Genomic DNA, 19823 nt, shown 5'->3' with positions numbered 1-19823 from the left:
CAAAAATTTTAAATAAATTAAATAAGCTATTTCTATATGTAGTATATCATTCTACAACAGTTTTAATACTTTTGATATGTATCGTGTTAGCAAAAATATTTGCAATTTCTGAAAATCAAAATAAATCCATGCCTTTGTGTTTAAGTGCAATTCACTGTTATTGAGATGTTAATAATAATTTTACTACACAATTCATGTACACTGATCAACCACTTAAGGCAAAAATGGATTAGATAATTTATATATTTTTCACATCCAAATTAATTTTACTTTGATATAAGAATACATAAAATTCTAAAATAATATATGTTCATTTTTCAAAAGTAGCACCTTTTCTCTTTTTTTTTTTTTTTTTTTTTTTTGTCTGTTTTGTGACCAGTAAGGGGATCGCAACCCTTGGCTTGGTGTCACCCGCACCGCGTTCAGCCAGTGAGCACACCCGCCATCCCTATATAGGATCTGAACCTGCAGTGGGAGCGCCACTGCGCTCCCAGCATTGCACTCTCCCAAGTGCGCCACGGGGCCGGCCCTTTCCTCATTTTTTTTAACTTTGATTTTCACATTAGGACAGAATCATGTGTAAGTCATATAAAGCTAAATTTTTCCAACTAAATTAATCAACTTGAACATTTCACAGTTCTCAGGGTTGAAAGCCACCCTAAAGTCATCTGGTTTAGTTTCCAAACCTTCCACTCCAGCATCGTCTCCCAAAATACATTGAATCTCTCTTAATCTCTTTAATAATTGAAAAACTCACTATCTCCCAATACTTTGTTATTTCATATCTTGCTTACTGACGTCATTTATATATATTTGTAGTTTGTATACACACACACACAAGTGCACACACACAGTCTACTTGAGTTTCTACGTATATTCTTTATACATAGACAGTTTCTACTTATCTATGTTCTATTTAAATTGCTTGAGATTCAAACTAATTTACACTATCATTTGATGCCATTTCAAATTTTCGAACACAGATGTCAAGGTTTTTCTTCTTTCTCTAAACAGATCCTGTTCCTAGAACTATTCCTGTTAATATGGTGACCAAGCATGGGAAAAATGGTTATTGCCTATGGCCCACTATATTTCTTAGTCCAACTAGAACAGAATCATTTCCTTCCTCACCCTAAATACTACTCCTTAGGAAGCATTGTCGAGTTAAAAATTACAGTTAATTTCAGCATTACTTATTTTTTAAAAGTTACACACTCCTTGAGACAAAGTTCATTTGAGGTCACTCAATACATGCAGCACAGGTGTCCAAGTATCATCCTCCCTTATCTAGCCCTAAGGGATGTATGTCCTTAGGCAAAACACATACTCTTCTGGGACATAGTGTTTTGCTTCTGCAAAGTAATAAACGTAAATGAGCACTAAGGTCCCATAGCCCAATATGATTTTGGTACTTTACTTCTGAGATTAAGCTTTAGAAATTAAACAAGCTTTGTTATTACAAATGTAATTTGTGAGCATTTTAGAAATATGAGGAGGGAAACCCTCCTACTCTGTTGGTGGGACTGTAAATTAGTGCAGCCATTATGGAAAACAGTATGGAGGTTCCTCAAACAACTACAGATAGAACTGCCTTATGATCCAGCAATCGACTGCTGGGTATATGGAAATCATCATGTCAGAAGGATACCTGAACTCACATGTTTATTGCAGCTCAATTTATAATAGACAAGAGTTGGTACCAACCTAAATGTCCATTGATGGATGACTAGATAAGGAAAATGTGGTGTACATAAACAATAGAATATTACTCTACCATAAAAAAGAATGAAATACTGCCATTCATAGCAACATGGATGAACTCAGGGAAGATCATGTTAAGTGAAATAAGCCAGGCACAGAAAGAGAAATACCCCATGTCCTCACTCATAAGTAGGAGATAAAAAAATAAACAAATAATTTTTTTTAAAAAAGAAAGTTACAGCAATCACAATAATACATTGAACTTTCAAAAGGAGAGAACAGAACTGAGGTTACCATAGGTGGAAAATGGGTAGGGGAGAAGTGTAAGGAAGGAATTGGTAAAGGACCGCAAAAAACGATTACATTGTATAATGTTTAATATGGTAATTATCTTGATTTGAGCATCACATATTACACACAGGTAACGATATTCAACTATGCAACCCACAGAAATGTAAAATCAACTATGTTACAATAAAAAAATTTTTGAATGTAAAAAAAAGAAAAGAAGAAGAAATAAAACCACATCTAATTTCATCCCTCAATTAATAACCACTGATAACTCCTTGGTATATATCTTTCCATTCTTTTGTATGTATATGCTAATTTTTAATATTAAATAATATAGTTTGTTCTTTTTTACAAACTGCCATTTTTACTTACTAAAATAATGTAAAAATCATTTCATTTCAGTAACATTCATCTACCATATTATTTTAATGATGTCCATTATATTTATAACAATGACAGGCATCCTTGCAGTTAAACCTCTGCTAACATTGGTTATTTACTATTGACTTTTGGTGCAAGAAAAATACTCTATACCGTTTTCAGGAAATGGCAATACTATACTTTACGACTCTACTCAAAACTACCCAATCGTTCCAAATTTTTTTGCAGGTATTTAATACAATGAGGGTGAGAGAATTATAACTACTTTTGCTGTGCCCAGAGGTCCTGTCCTCATGAACAACAAAAGCCATCCAATAGTTTGAAGGGACAGAGGCCAGTAAAGCCGATAATTCAAACTCTCTTTACCATATCCTACGGTAAGATATACATTTTATATCACAACCCAACACACACGTACGTACACAGTTTCACAAAACAGTACTTACTCTAACAGTACACGCTATTCTAGTCTAGTCTAGTCTAGTCTTTTCTGTTCCATTTCATTCCGTTTTATTCAACTCTACACCACTCTACCCTATTCTGTTATTTTAACCATAGTCCAAACCTACTAAATAGATTTTTGGTTACAATCCACAGTTGTTTTTTTCTTTTTTTTTTAAAAAAAAGGGATGGGGGAGTGCCTTAACCAATAAATAGCCTCTGATAAGAGGCTGCATTTTCAAACAGCTGACAGCTTTTCTCAAGGTAATTGCAGGTGCTCACTTTCTGCTGTTGTGTTTCTACAAAAAAGGATAGATGGCAATTTTTTAGAAGGATTTGGAGAGTCACCTGGCGGTTAAGTTAGCTGCTCGTCCCTTTTTAAGTTTGGGACATAACTCACCATATGAGTCTGAGAAGCGGGTAGGGCCTGCTTCTCATTTGCTTTCCCAAGCCTTGTTTCATCTTGGGCTCTACCAAACAAAATAACCACCTCAAATTTAGAATCCAAAGGCAGTGAAGAGAAGACGCAGAGACAGATGGTACCTCTGGAGATGTGCAGCGATAGGGGACACTCTGCAGAGCCATCTGGTATTCTGGCCTGGATGCCATTTCCTCCCTTTCCTTCACATTAGATGTAGCCTCCGAGTCTAATTAACTCTACCTCTCGGGTGCTTGTTGAATCCACAAAATTCACCCTGTCTCCACTCTGGCTGCCATAAGCCTTCATTATCTCCTTCTGCCTGAAGTCTCTCTTTGGCTGACATTAGAGGCATCTATCAGAAATACACAGAGGATCATGCCACTCTGAGATTTCAGTCTTCTCCTGCTCAGTTTGCTCCCAGGACAGAGTTCAAGTGTCTGGTAATTTGGCTCTGCCTACCTCTGCAGCCCTGTCACTCATGGCCTGTCCCCCCATAGAAACTGCTCATCACAGCCCACCCACAAAGGTGTCCACACTGGACATTCCCAATCAAAATGTCATGACTTAAAGAAGTTAATTAATGGCTAAGTCCTGTGAAATAAAACTTAATGTAACCTGAGGCATATAACCCCTTTCTAAATTGCGTTAAATATATTAAAATTTTATGATAATATACATTTTATAAATATTATTGACAAATTTTAACACCTTAGCACTGAATGTAACTTTCTTAAACACTCATCTGTCTGAATCATAAGTATTTACCTCTTAACTTTGAAAGTTTTCGGGCTTGTGTCTCCCCAATAGAATTATTTTCGTTAAATTGCTGATATAGTCTTGAATGTTGAAAGCTTCTGAACTTCTCAGATTTAGTATAAATGACAAGATCAGATAAGGCCAGAGCAATTTTTAGCTTCCTGGTCTAAAAATAAAATGCGTTAATTTCACATTTTTACTGTTATTTGAAAAATCCCTATTCCAATCAAGAAAATAAGCTTTCGAATGGATGATTTGAGTTTTTTAATAAGATTATCTCCTCAAAAACTATTTGAATTAAGTCAATGTGATTATTTTTATGACTATAATATTAATGTTAATAAGAGCTAGCCTAAGTTTAAAATTCCAATTAATGTTACACATATTGAGAATGACAATTACTACTATTTCTTTTTTCCCAAAGATTTCAGTTTATTCTCATAAATTTTACAAATTTAGATGTTTTAGACATGAGGAGTGTATTTCTAGTTTGAGCTAACATTTTGGAATAACTACTATTATATAGCGAACACTTTGCTCTTTTACAGCACAGCATCCACTTCCTCTCCCCTTTTGTTAGCCACTCCCCAAGTTTTGTTTTGGGAAAGTATGCCTTGCTCATGCTCAGCCCATGTGTTTACGTATGACTCATGAAGATTAGGCTGGCTAATCGGAGCTTGGCATTCCCTTAGCAACAATAATTGGTTCAGGGATATGCACATGACCAAATAACAGCCAATGTACCAAAAAAAAAAAAAAAAAATGTGTTTGCTCTGCTGAGAGCTAGATAGGCATTCCACTGGATTTGAAACTGAAAAAATATAAAGCTGAATTTTTGTAGTAGAGAATGGAGAAAGTAGGGCCAAAGCTGGAGAAAGAAATAAAGTTCTGTTGATCTTGCTTGAGATACTATATCAAGTCATTTCCTGAAATTAAAATCACTTTCCCTGAACTTTTCATCTATGTGAGCCAATTAATTAATCCTCTCTTTTTTTTTTAATTTAAACCAGCTGGATTGGTTTTGTGTCCCATGCAACCTAATATACCTCCTTTTGTCATGTTAATGTGTATGATTATAATACTGTATATTATAAACATTAATTTTCTTGCCTCTGTCTCTACTTGAGGGCAGAATAATTATGTTGTTTATCTCTTTATCTTTTGCACTCTGCACTGTCTAGGATAGAAGAATGCATATTTGTTGACTCTAGAGAAAGAAATTAAAAGCAGCTAACACAGTAAAAAAAGACAATTTTTAACATTCCTTTTCCAGTGTTAATTTTTTCTAAGTAAATTTTAAATGATAAACTAGAGTTTTTGTACAGAGGAAAAAGATTTTTATATCCAGGATTTGGGGAAATCTCCTCCAATAAGAACATCAGAAAACTTTTCAGTCACTTGTAACATTTTTACAAAGCATCATCTCACCCTCTTTTTCTTGAAAATCACGACTCCAAGTGCCCTTTTTTCCTTTTCTTGATTGTCTCTTAACAAAAAATCCTCGGATAATTCTGAGTCTCTGAATTCTTCCTCATCTTCTGGATCTGGCAATTCCTCTTCCCACTCCTCCACTTTACCACTCTTATCAGAACCTTTTCTTTCACGGGTTTCCTTTAAGCTTCCTATTTTCTTATTTTTAACCAATACTTTAAATTTTAGTGCCTATAAAAACAAATTGAAAGAGATATACTATTGGACCCTTACAGATAAGTTTGCATTGTAATAGTTATTGGAAAGTGTTTTATCCTATTTTCAATTAGCCATAAGATATATGAGAACCCTGTCTTTTTCCTATGCCTATTCATACCCAAATAGAAACCAGTGATATTATAGCATTAACCAAAATTCACCAAAAAACAATCAGGATCTTGAATTGTGAGGCTAAAATCAGGTCTCCTTAACAAGTCTCCAGACAATTCTACACACTGATGACCGAAGGCAGTATGAGAAAGTGACCTTATCTCTAATTCCTCATTTACTCATTAGAATGCATCTCTTTACTTCAGTATGGAAGCTAAAACTTTCAGTGAAAGCTATATATTGGAATGCTTAAAATAGATTTATATATAACAGGAAAAGGAATTTTCTTCCCAGAAAACTAAAAATTATTATAATTTCCAGAATTAGACCATGACTCTCAAGTTTAATCTTTGATGGTATGTTTCCAGCATTTTGCATAAGTTCCTTAGTATTTCCCGTCTGTCACAACTGAACACTTTTAATCTGTGAGCATGCTTATGAGGTGAAGGAGTCATGGTTTTTCCATTTCTCCAATAATTCATTTTTGCCTGTTTCATTTCTATTGTGAGCCTTGTCACTAGTGTCACACTTTTATTTTAACATTTTTCAGTCATTTAAATAAAATAAGGAGAAATATAAAGGGAAATATGCAAATATTACAAAAATACTGCTATGACTACCAAAAATGATGACATGTCAAAAGCAAACTTGGTTGTTAGATAATACTATCACGTACACACACAAAAAGTTCACTTATTACCTGATAAAATTTGGGGTAATTTTACCAATAAGAATGGGCCAGCAAGGGAAATTAAGTGGCCAGAGAGGAACGAAGAAAGCCTAAGGGTTCCATTCAAAATTGCAGAATAGACGGTTCCCAGTGTCACTCTCTCCCACAAATCAACCAATTTACAACTATAAAAATGTAACATCAGCCAAGCTGGGGCTGCTGAAGCTCAGGGGAAGAGGAGAAGAGACCTATGGAGTTCATGAAGGCGGGAGAAACTACGATGAGAGAAAGAAAAAACTACTCTGAGCATTTTGGCCATAGCTGCTTTAAGGCTGGAGCTGATGAGTGCACGGAGGAGCTGGCAGAGCCTCAGCTGTGCCCTGCAGATGGAGTTACTTGGAAGCAGCAGGGGAGAAGAGGGCCTTGGTGGCCCCCAGGACAGCAAGACCACTAATAGGGTTCCTGTGGAGTAACTGAAAAAATGGAGCCACTCAGAGTCATCACAAAGGACCAGCACAGGGCCCATCCCATGGGAGGTGTTTGGAGCATGGGCAGTGGGGGAGACGGGCCCACTGGGAGAACACTGGGACACAGCAAGGACAGCCGATCCTCCCCCCAGTCAGCACAGGACCACTCAGAGGAGACTGGTCAGAATGCAGAATTGCATGGGGTGCAGTTTGATGAAAAAACTCAGGCCTAGATAAGAGATTCTACACAACACAGGTGCACCAAGTATCTGGAGAGCCAGAAGTACTTATAAGGTCAACCATTAAACCCTGAGCAGCACAAAAAGCCTTCCCTACGGAAACAGAAGCAAAGCAGCAATGCAGCTCAACCACACAGCTCAAGTACTGGTTCCCACAGGAAGTTCCCCTATTTTAGAAGTAAGCAAAGGACAAAAAATTAGTTCCAGCCCAGGCACACCACCAGTGCCTTGGGGCCTGCCTCAGAACCAGTGGTTTGGAGCCAGGGCCCAGGCCCCACTGCCACATCCAGGCACACTGTGCCAGCACCTCAGGGCCCTCCTGGGGACCCAAAGCGTGGAGAAGAGGACTGGACCCCCTCCCACAGCCGGGCATGCTGCACCAGCGCCTCAGGGCCCACCCAAGGACCAGAGGCATGGAGAAGGGGACCAGATACACCCCACAATCAGGCACACCACCAGTGCCAAGGAGCATGCCAAAAAATCACCTCCATGTGTGTGGCCCACTACACCCACCATAATAACCATGACTGCCACAAAAGTGGCTAGACACCACAACCACCATGCAGATGGTCCGCCAACCACTGGAGTGCATTGGCACAAGGGGAGTCACCAGCAGAGATAAAGAAAAGAAGAGGAAGTCTCTCTCCACAAAGCCCATTTCAGAGTGACAGAAGAAGCATCTGCTCTATGATAGTATTGAGGGACCTGACCACACCTCTCAGCATTGGACAGATCATCTAGACAGCAAATTAACAGAGTAAACATTATTCTTTCAGAAGGAGAGAAGAAATCTAGGGCAATTAGAGAGGGGAGGGGGAGAGGCTGGGGGATGGGGAGAGATTGGACAAGGGGCATAAAGAATAATTATGATTCATAACAATATATATGCTAGTGATATCGATTTGATCAACATATCTCAATGTTAAACCCCAAAAATATGTGTAATCAATTTTGATTCAATAAACAAAATAAATTAAAATAAAATAATAAAATAAATAAAGACAAAAATTTCTTTTAAAACAACAAAAAAATAGAAAGCCTAAAAAATGTGATTGCAGAAGGAAATGTCAAGGAAAGAAAGGAGGGGTCCCCAGTGTTGAATGTTGCCGAGGGAACAAATTAGATGAAGACTGAAATGGGTCCATTAGAATTGATCAGTAAGAAAGTCTTCTATGATCACAATGAGAAACTTACTATGGAGCACGTGGAAGAGGAAGCCGGACTGTATACATTGCAAGGAGATGAGAAAATGAAAAGCTGGATGTGAAAGGAAATAATAAAATAGAGAAACAGCAGGAAAGGAAAGTGAAATCCTGATGGTACAGGTAGGGGTGCTTTCTCAAAACAAATACTTGAGTATGCTCTAATTAAGGTGGAAAGGGGTCCAGAAGACAGGAAAATTGAAAAGAGCAGGTTTTATAAAGGGGAACTTGCCACTCAGCTTCTGAGATATTGGGTACGGGCTCTATTTTTGGCCTAGACCTTTTGCCTCTTGCCTTTTGCCTATAAAAGCATATCAAATTCCTAATATTTTGGCCTAGTATTAATTGCCTTGAAATTGTGAACCCATGACACACAGTCAAAAAATGAGTTTTGCATGTATCTCTCTATATTCTCTTTATCAAAATATGTTCAACCTAAATGCTCATGGGAGCATTTCTTAGGCACATTGCAAAGGTACACCTCTAAAACAATTAAAACCAAGCATTTTCTTTGGTCTCTAACCCAGTTTCATGGGCCAATATTACAGTGACATGTTTTGGATTTTTATTCTTAACTTGAGTTTCTCAGACTATATGTTACCTCTGGTGAAGGTAGTTTGTCTGGAAAATCATCAAGTATGTCAGAAAGCAGGGAATCTCCAAAAGTAGTCTGCAAATTATCTGCCATCACTTCTTGTTGGGAAGGGGAGCAGTGATTTTCTAAAGAGAGCACCACTGGGTAGTCAGATGTCTAAAAAATTAACCATTACTATGGTTATTAATCAGAACTTTTAAATAACTGAAATGCAATTAATATGAGCATTTTATTTTAAAACTAACTTCTAATGTTCAATACTTCAGCAAAATAATTAAGTATTCTTTAAACTCTTTCAGTTTAAAGTTCTTTAACTTTTAAGTTTGAGAGACCATTCAATCTGGATAAAAAGAAAAATTATTACTTTTTGCACAAAAAGTATAGTAAACCACTGAAGCATTCATCAGTGGATACTTGTTTAAGTAAATTATACTATATCTATATAAAGGAATGATATAGAGCCATTAAGAGGAAGGGAGAGCTATATATGCTGCTATGGACAGTTATTTATTATATAGTCTTATGAGGAAAAGCATGTTGCCAAAGAGTTAGACTCTATATTTTCATTTTGTACAATATATATCTATATTAAGGTATCTTTAAATGCAAAGGAAAAACCTTGTTAACTCTGGTGAGTTGGGAGAAATGTTGATTTTCTACTTTTTTAAATTTTAAGCTCCATAATCAAAATGCATTGCTTTAGAATTAGAAACAAAGGTAAAGATATGTCCAGTTTTTAATGATAAAGGGTACCGATTTAGTGAAGGTGGCTACAGAGGTATTTTTCTGCCCTTTGTCACCATTGTAACTTCAAGATTTGCCACAAAATAGAAAACAAAACTCATTTTTGGATCTTACTCAAAATGTTTTCTTTGTTTTGATTTCACATATAGTTATCAGGACACAGATTTCCCAACTTGTAAACAAGCCAGGGAATCACAAAATCTGCTGGATTACAGCCCTTGTAATAGTAGATATGACATTACGTCTATTTAATGTAGCAGTGTATCAGTTTTCTGTAGCTGCTGTAACAAATTACCACAAACTTGGTGGCTTAAAACAACAAAAATTTATTCTCTTACAGTTCTAGTCCCAGAAGTTTGAAATTGGTTTCACTGCGTTAAAATCAAGAGATCAGCAAGGCCATGCTCTCTTGGGAGGAAAATCTGTTCCTTGCCTCTTCCAATTTTTGGTGGCTGCCGACATTCCTTGGCTTGTGGCCATACCACTCTAATCTCTGTCCCCATCTTCACATTGCCTCCTCCTCTGGTGTATAAAATCTCTCCACACCTCCTTCTTACAAGGATACATTTGATGGCATTTAGGGCCCAATCCTAATCCAGGATAATATCCTCATGTAGAGGTCCTTAACTTCATCATATATGCAAAGACCCTATTTCCAAATAAGGCAACTTTTATGGATTCCAGGAGTTAGAATCTGATACCTTTAGGAGTCTTTGTTCAGCCTAGTACAATGGCTTCTCAACTATACACTGTATTGTGTATGCCTATTGACCTGCTCCAACAGCAACAGAATAGTGCAAAGTTTTCCCCAAATGTAACAAGTGATTTTGAGACTAGGCAAAGTGATGGCCTAGCAGGTGGATTCCTTGATGAAGCCTTGATCCTATTGATGGAGAAGATTTCTTTTTTTTTTATTTCTGTGGTTCTTGACCCCATTCTCTGGAAAGATCCCTGTACCGTCTGGCCATCCACCAAAAAAAAAAAAAAAAAAAAAAAGTGAATGTAGAGGAATTTTCTTTCCTTAAAGCCAAGCAACTTTTGCAGCCCACTTCCTGCAAAAGATTATTTCAAGACTCACGTAGGAGTCAGTCTTCTGGTATGTTTTGGGTAATATAATTCCCTCAAAAACAGATTTTGTATATATTTGTTCCTAGCAAGCTACATGTGCCATTAACTACACCCAAGGTTCTTTCCTGGTTATGGTTTAAAAGTCTACCTAATTTCATTTCCTCTCGTTCCCAAATGAATGGTCTATCTTTTATTCGGAGGCTGGGTGGCAGGTAGTAGCATGGTTTGCTGTATTATAGACTTACACACACATTTTTAACCTCATTCAGACATCAAATGTTATCAGAATGTTTCCTTGAGTGGCTTACTTCAGGAAGTGCTCTACTTGACAACATGCAATTGCCAATTTTAGTGGCTGGAACTGGATGAATTTTTAGCATCCTAAAGATTCAGAGGTCCGTCTAAGTATCAACCAGCCAACTGAACCCTTCAAACTGACATTTTAAGGCTATAGACCCAATCCAGATTCACACATTCAGAATTTTAGATATGGGAAAAGTGGGAATATAAGAGCAAGACTGAAATAAATCATAGAAAACTTCTTAGTAATAATTTTCCATTTTCAAACAGTATTTTCCTGTGGGCCAAAGGACTATTTCTTAAAGAGGCATGTAAATTTATCTAATATTTTTTCCCATGTAAACTCTATAGACAAGGTTTAATATTCACTCCTTTCACATTATTCTCATATGCATATTCAGATCTGTCATGTACCTTCCAACATCTCCATAAAATCAGACACTTCCTTTTGGAGAAAAGCCCTTGTATTTTCTGCTCAGAGGTTTCACCTTGTTAAAGTGAATGTGTTAAATCTGTGTCACCTTCACTAGACAGCTTTCTCTCAAAAATTAAGCCATGGATTAGGACCAATTTTGTTTAAGACTGTGTACTCTGAAGGTACTTTTTCTTCCCATTAATCATCTGTTTATAATAAACGGATGGAAGAAATATTTCCTAGTGATGGTTGGTCTGTTGTTGGCCAGATTTTTAGGGAGAGCTACACATCATACAATTGAAGGGATGACAACTCCTGTCAGGTAGAACAGAAGTCCAAGAAGTAGGTGTGAACTCTGTTGGGGTCAACATGCAAGACAACTTTTTCTGGAAAAAGTTACACTTGTTTCTTGGAAGAGAAAATCTGTCAACTCTTTCACTTTCCAATAGTTACATAACAAGAAGAGCTTAACAGAAATAGCTGCTTGGTCACCAAGTTTATTGTCTTTATCTGAAAAACCCTCATAGGAAATTGTTTGGTGTAGCTCTCAGCAGCCCACGCCTGAGCTGTGAGGAACCTTGCTGCCTTCTGAGCTACCCAGTCTTTCTTCGGTGCAAGGGCCATTTGGGGATGGTTCTACCTCTTCTTTTTAACTGATTTCCTGGACTTCGTCTCATAGACTGGATTCTCTTCATTTAGCAGCACGAGCTTTCTTATACATCTCCTCCTCCATATCTGCATGTATTGAGAGAATCGTTTCTTACAAGCATCTTCATCTCCTTGCATTGAGTAACACACATAACCTGCAATGTTCTGATGCATGATTGCTTCCAATGTACTTCTGCATTAAATTCCTTGCTTTCAGAATCATACCCAGGGAATTGTTTGGTGCGGTGAGGGATAGATAAGCCTCCATCCACTGTTCACTTCAGGGTCCCAAAAATTTAATTTCCAGTGGTAGGTGTGCATCCAAACAGCAAGTAAAGTCACTAGGTTGACCATCAATGCTTTCCACATTGTGTTCATCTCAGGTCACCTTCACTCGGCCTTTATAGATCTTGTCCATTCCAAACCTATCGAGAAGCCTGCAGGCCAACAGCACGCCAATACAATCATTGCATTATAATTTTTTAGGCCAAACTTCACACCATATTTTGGTAGTTCGTGTGCATGAGCTATCATGTCCCCTTTTATATGGGCATAAGTAATCTGACAAATGATATCTGTTAGTTACACAAACTATCATCCCATATTTGGGTGTGTTGTACTTATTTTTATCCTGGATCACTAAGCATTTTCAAGCATAGTAATCAGTTTTACCCTCTTGCCTCCTTCTAAATTTACTTGGTATCTCTTCAAGTAGGCTTGATTCTTGACAACTTTAACAAATGCCATCCTGCAGATCAGAGACCGGCTTCTGCAGCTGGACACACAGCTGCAGGCCCAGCAGCACGGGGCAGGGGGTGGGGTAAGGGGGAGAAAGAAAGTGTGACTGTCTGGAGCAGGAAGTTCAAACTAAATTAATCTGCTGCAAAACTGAGTCTCCTTGTTCAGCTGAGAAGTCTCATTAATCTTTGTTGCTCAAGGCCTTTTTTAAAATCTCATCTCTCACTCTTTGTTTTTTTAAAATAAATTTTATCGGGCTGAGCCCGTGGCGCACTCGGTAGCGTGCTGCGCTAGCAGCGCGGCGACGCTCCCGCCGCCGCGGGTTCGGATCCTATATACGGATGACCGGTGCACTCCCTGGCTGAGCGCCGGTCACGAAAAAAATAAATAAATAAATAAATAAATAAATAAAATAAAATAAAATAAATTTTATCGTGTATATTTAAGGTACACAACGTGATGTTAGGGGATACACATAGAGAGTAAAAAGTTACTACAGCAAGGAAAATTAACTTATCTATCATCACACACAGTTACCCTTTTTTTTTATTTTTGTGGCAAGAACAGCTAAAATCTACTCATTTAGCATGAATTATACACAGTCCAATTTTATCACCTATAGTCCTCATATTATACATTAGATCTGTAGACTTTTTTATTCTACATGTTTGCTACCTTGTATCTGCTGACCTACATCTCCCCATTTCTTCCACCTTGTCCTGTCCCTGATAAACACTGTTTTATTCTCTATCTCTGTATATTTGGAATTTTTTTTAGATTCCACATATAAACGAGATAATTCAATATTTTTCTTTCTGTGTCTGGCTTATTTCACCTAGCATAATGTCCACCAGGCTTATCCATATTGTGACAAGTGGCAAGATCTTGTTCTTTCTTAGGGCAAAACAGTATGTCATCACATGTATAAACACCACAATTTTTTTATCCATTTGTCCATTGATGGACATTTAGGTTGTTTCCATATCTTGACTATTATGAACAATGCTGCAATGAACATGGAAGTGCAGATATCTTAACAAGGTGGTGATTTCATTTCCTTTAGGTACATGCCCAGAAAAGGGATTGCTGTCTCGTATGGCAGTTCTATTTTTAATTTCTTGAGAAACCTTCATGCTGTTTTCCATAATGGTTGTACCAATCTACATTCCCACCAATGGTGTACATTTGTTATCTTTTGACTTTTTGATAAAAGCCATCCTAAGGGGTGTGAGGTGGTATCTCATAGTGGTTTTTATTTGCATTTCCCTGATGATTAATGATTCTGAGCACATTTTCATATACCTGTTGGCCATTTTTACATCTTAGCTGGAGAAATGTCTACTCAGGTCTTTTGCCCATTTTTTAGTCTTGTTGTTTTTCCACTATCGAGTTGTATGAGTTTCTTATAAATTTTGGATATTAACTCCTTATCAGATATATGGTTTGCAAATTTTTTTTTTTACCCAATTCATAGTCTGTCATTTCATTTTGTTGATTGTTTCCTTTGCTGTGCAGAAGCTTTTTGGCTTGATGTAGTCCTGTTTATTTATTTTTGTGGCCTGCGTTTTTGCTGTAATATACAAAAAATCATTGCCCAGGCCTATATCTGGGAGATTTACCTAATGTTCTCTTTTAGGAGTTTTATAGTTTCTGGCCTTATATTTAGGTCTATTATCCATTTTTGGTTAATTCTTGTGTATGGTATAAGATAAGGATCTGTTTTCATTCTTTTGTGTGTGGAATTTCAGTTTTCTCAGCACCATTTATTGAAGAAACTATCCTTTATTCTTGGTACCCTTGTTGAAAATTAGTTAATCATATAAATTTGGGTTTGCTTTTTGGCTTTCTATTCTGTCCCATTGGTCTATTTGTCTATTTTTATGCCAGTACCATATAGTTTTGTTTACCATAGCATTGTAATATAATTTTAAATCAGGAAGTATTATGCTTTAAACTTTGTTTTTCTTTCTCAGAATTGTTTTAGCCATTCAGGGTCTGTTGATTCTGTACAAATATTAGGATTTTTTTTTTTTTTCTATTTCTGTGAAGAATGCCCTTTGGATTTTAACAGGAATTGCACTGAGTCTGTATATTGTTTTGGGTCCTGTTGACATTCTAGCAATATTAATTCTTCCCATTCATGAACATGGAATATCTTTCCATTTATTTTTGTCTTCTTCAATTTTTTTCATCAGTGTTTTATAGTTTTCACTGTACAGATCTTTCATCACCTTGGTTAAATTTATTCCTAGGTACATATTTTTTCTTCGTGTTATCATAAATGGGATTGTTTTATTGATATCTTTTTCAGTTAGGTCATTATTTCTGTATAGAAATGCAACCAATTTGTGTATGTTGACTCTGTATCCTGCAGCTTTACCAAACTAATTTATTAGTTCTAACAGTTTTTTGTGGAATCTCTCGGGTTTTTCCATGTAGGATCATGTCATCTGGAAATAGAGATAATTTTACTTCTTCCTGTCAAATTTTGATGCCTTTTATTTCTTTTTCTTGTCTAATTGTTCATCTCTTGCTCTTTGGAGTCTTAGAAGCTGTAGGTTTTTTCATTCTTGCAAGACTTTCAAATTTTGACAATTCCATTTTATGTCTTGAGTTACCCACCCTGAATTAAAAGAGAGAGTTAACCATGCAAATATTTGGGAAGAGTATTCCATATAAAGATAATAGCAAGTGCAAAGACTTTGAGATGTCTTTGAAAAAGATTAACAAGGCCAGAATGGCCAACTGAACAAGAGATAGAGTGGCAGGAGAATTCAGAGAAGTAATGGAAAACCAATCATGTAAGGTCTTGTGAGTTATAGTTTGGATTTTAGCTTTTATTTTTAATGAGACTGAAGGTATTGAGAAGGGGAAAGACGTGATCTGACTTACCAAAAAGTCACTCTATCTGACATGATGAGATGAGGGAGGGAGTAAGGAGGGAAGGCAGCAGGAACACTAGAGAAGTGGTCATTGTGATAATCCAAGGAAGAAGTGATGGTAGTTGACCAGGACAGTGACAACAAGAATGGGGGAAAAGAGTTAAATTCAAGATTTATTTTGAAAGTAGAGCCAAGATGCTTTACTGAAGAATTGATTAAGGGGGTTGGAAGATGGGGAGGAGGATTAAAGTTGACAGCAATGATTTTAGCCTGAGCATATAAAAGTTCCCACTAACTGAGATGGGGAAGACCATAGAAAGGGCTGGACTGGGAGAAAGAGGAATGTCAGGGGCTCAATTTTAAACATGTTAAGTTAAATATGCCTATTCAATATCCAAGTGGAAATCTCAAATCAGCAGTTGTACATATTGGTGTAGAGTTAAAGGGAGAGTTTGGGGTAGAGACATAAATTTAGAATCATCAGAAATTACGTGTTTAAGAAAATCAGTGCCATACCAGCAATGTTTTTATATTAAGATAGAAATTGTTTATATTTGATATTTGTACCTTGGGAATATATATTTTACATTCAATTTAAATATGTAATAGACCAATTGTTATAAATTTATGATTTTAAGTTTATGCTGACAGATTATGTAATATCTTGACATAGTTAGGTTTATTAAATTTGTAAGTTTAATTTATTAGGTATTAATTGTTTAAGTAGTTTGTAAGATTTTGTTAAATCATTTCAATTGTTCTATAATTGCACTACAATTGAAGTACTTAAGAAAGGAATTAAGTATGTTGTTTACAAAAACAATTTAAAATGTCTAAAGGTGAAGCCAAATTTGTAAATGAGCTAAGAATTATTAAAAACTCCTTAAAATAGAGAAATTACTAAAACCTACTCAATTTATAGACTAGGATTTGTAAACTGAATTTAGTTCTAGGAAGATCTAGATCTTTGAATCTGTAACTTTAGTAAATTGAATAACAATTTTAAAATCCAAAATAAACTTCTGAACACTTTTTGCTATAAAAATAGCTGCCATTATAGTCAGAAAATAATGTCAACAAGATAAAGCATTGTTGGCATTTTATTTTATTTTGTGTCTTGAAAGTGAATGTTGATCAAATATTAACTACTATTGAAGCCAATATTTCTCAAACTTTCTTAGCCATAATTGACAGTGAGAAACATATTTCACACTGTGGCACAATTCACATAAAAGCACATACATGCACAATTAAAAAGTTTCATGAAACAACATGTAGCTTACTACCTGAGTTAACTTTGATAAATCTACCTTTAACGATATACTACATGGATTTCACTCCTACTAATGGGTCATTACCCACAATTTGAAATATCCCTCTTCTAAACTAAGTCCAAGCATTATAGAATATTGAAGTAAGTAAATTATGATTGACTCTGTTTAAATAACTACAGTTTAAGAAAGATATGTACATACCATGAATGCATATTTGTGTATTGCTTGGATAACAGTTTTAAAGAGGAGCTTGCTGGTGAGTGTATAACCGTGGTATACAACAGGTTCATTTTGTGATCCATCCCAGCAGTCAATTTCTAGACAGCGGCATCCTTTCACAAGGGCACTAGTAAAATTTAAGCAAAACAAAGTGTCACTCCTGGACCATTAAAAATATATACCATAGTGTAAAAATACTCCAAAGACTATCTGGGATTTTGCAATAAATGCAGAAACAAATCCATAATAAAGACAAGTTTTGAGTCTCTAGAAATTCATGACATTAAAAAGGAAGACACAAACGACCTGTGTAATACAGTAGTATGTCTGCTCCTTTCTAGTCGAATGTTTTACTCATTTTTGTTCTCTATCAAGGCTTGGTTTACAGTAAGCAAAGAAGTTGCCTATCTCCATAGCTGCAGCTCCAAAACATCCCTACTTCCAACCCAAACGATTTTGCTTATGGTGATATCTATTTTTAAATACATTACCATTGAAATGAAATAATGTTCAAAGCCTTCTCAGAATAATAAAATATATTAATAAAATTTTATTCGATTATCTCCTCATAGGTTTTGGGGAATGGCATATATGATGCTAAAGGAAGAAAAAAGAGGGGGAAAAAATGATGATAATACCTGCTCCCTGGAGAAAATGTTGGACGGAGGGGATGGAAGTGTGGAAGCTAGAGAGAGGGCCTGATGATTCAGTAAACAATCTTCACCTTCTTTAACCATTTTATGTAAGACCATCTCTAATTCTAATCCAAGTAAGAGCTAGAGAAAATTAAGATTTACACAAAGGAAGCCTGAATACCTGCTAATCTAGGTGTATTTGATACATAATTTTGCTAGAAGAAAAGTTTGAATGGACAGGCTCAGAATACACCAAGTTCACAGCTTTATCAAAATTGAGGAAAACATATTTCCACTTCTGCTAATATTTAAAACTGGATTTAACTTTTCCACCTCACATACAAATTTCATGTTCTTGACCTAGACATAAATTCTATCTTAGATTCATAAGTCAGTTGTACCCTCTAGGTTTAAATGAATTTTCACTGTTCTTACTACAAGGGAGCGGTGACAAGATACTTTATTAACACGTTTACTTTTGTTTACACTGTGTCAACCACTGCTGATGGCATACAGATTTTTCACTGACTGATGAGTATACACATAGAGATGTCTCAGAATCTTCATAGCCAGTCCAGAGTGGGTCATCGCATGCTGCCATAAAACAAGTTACTTTTGCTAAAAAATACAGAGTTCGCTAAAATTTATTGATTTATCTTAGAAATTTCATTATAAAAATGTGTATAAGATGAAATGTGCAATAAGATGAAATTTTTTATTTCACAGATACACACACATATTTGTGTTGAACTGAATATACCTTGCTTCTTTTTTTCTATAAGTATGGCCTAACATGAAGCTAATATTTGCCAGCCACCATGCCAGCACCTCCAATATATGCAATGGTTATTGTTGGGGACTCTAAATTTTGAGATTTCTATCTATTCCTTATGCTCTAAGTTCTACAAGGGCAGAGACTAAAATTTCAGTCTCATAAAAAATACTTGACATATAGTTGAATATTAATATATATTTATTGTGCTTGCATTAGAAAAAATGAGAACTATAAGGATTTAAGAAGAAAAGTGGAAGGCAGACAGACGTGATCGCCTAAAATAACCATCATTGAAGAGATGGAACTGAAGCAGAAGAGGGCTGACTTGAAACACCAGGATCTTAGAATTGATACTCATATATTGGGAAAGAGGTTAAAGAAGCTCCCTTGCCATACATAGTGATATTTTCTCATAGAAAGCCTAGTTAACACTTGCTTTCCAAGAAGTTTATTAAATTAGGCCAGATTGCCAGCTGGGACAATTTTGCCTCAAAGGAGATATTTGGCGATGTCTGGAAACATTTTTGATTGCCACAATTGGGGGTGGGGGAGGTTTGTAACTGGCATCTAGTGGGTAGAAGCCAGGGATGTTACTAAGCATTCTACAATGCACAGGACAGTCCCCTACAACAAAGAATGATCTGACTTGAAGAGTTCGAGAAACCCTGCGTAAGTAGTGACGACCTGAAGAAGGGAATGTGGTCCCCCAGCACCAAGTACTTATATAAAATCAGTAGTTTCTCCAAATAGAAGCACAGAGCATCAAATGGACCATATGAGAAAACAGACTTTTCAGATCTGGTACTTCTTTGGGGATCAAATTTAGTCCCTTCCTAGGGAGATGACTCAAGCGGTATGTAGGTAGAAGTGTAGCTGAGAAAAGATAAAGCAATTATGACACTAAGTTAAGGTACTGAATTCAGAAAAATAAAAAACAGAGAGAGAGTGAAAGAGAGAACACATGTTCCCTTGGGAATAATATAGATGAAAGATGGATGAAACCTGGGAAGGGAGGGCATTAGAAGGAAAGGGAGTTGGTAAATATCATCTATCTTGGAGGCTTCACCGAGATAAATATAGTATAAAATTAAATAATTAATAAAAATTTTTTATTTGGGGGGGTTGTTTGTTTTTGAAGTGCACACTGCTTTATTCAGGCGT

General features: G+C 36.2%; 1 protein-coding gene and 1 pseudogene across 1 annotated transcript in view; both read right to left on the bottom strand.

Moving 5' to 3' along the window:
* Positions 1–19823, bottom strand: part of PLCZ1 (phospholipase C zeta 1) — a 53877-nt gene that overhangs the window by 10706 nt on the left and 23348 nt on the right. The window contains exons 4-8 of the mRNA XM_063076256.1: positions 17235–17379; positions 8971–9120; positions 5556–5653; positions 5420–5477; positions 4001–4157 (exon numbers count right to left, since the gene is read on the bottom strand). Coding sequence (XP_062932326.1) covers positions 4001–4157; positions 5420–5477; positions 5556–5653; positions 8971–9120; positions 17235–17379 — 608 coding nt within the window. The remainder of the gene's footprint in view (positions 1–4000; positions 4158–5419; positions 5478–5555; positions 5654–8970; positions 9121–17234; positions 17380–19823) is intronic.
* On the bottom strand, positions 11927–12886 carry LOC134360950 (large ribosomal subunit protein uL18-like; annotated as a pseudogene).

This window comes from Cynocephalus volans, chromosome 12, assembly GCF_027409185.1.
Source record: "Cynocephalus volans isolate mCynVol1 chromosome 12, mCynVol1.pri, whole genome shotgun sequence".
In the NCBI taxonomy this organism is placed as follows: domain Eukaryota; kingdom Metazoa; phylum Chordata; class Mammalia; order Dermoptera; family Cynocephalidae; genus Cynocephalus; species Cynocephalus volans.
This window is presented reverse-complemented; position numbering and strand designations above follow the sequence as displayed.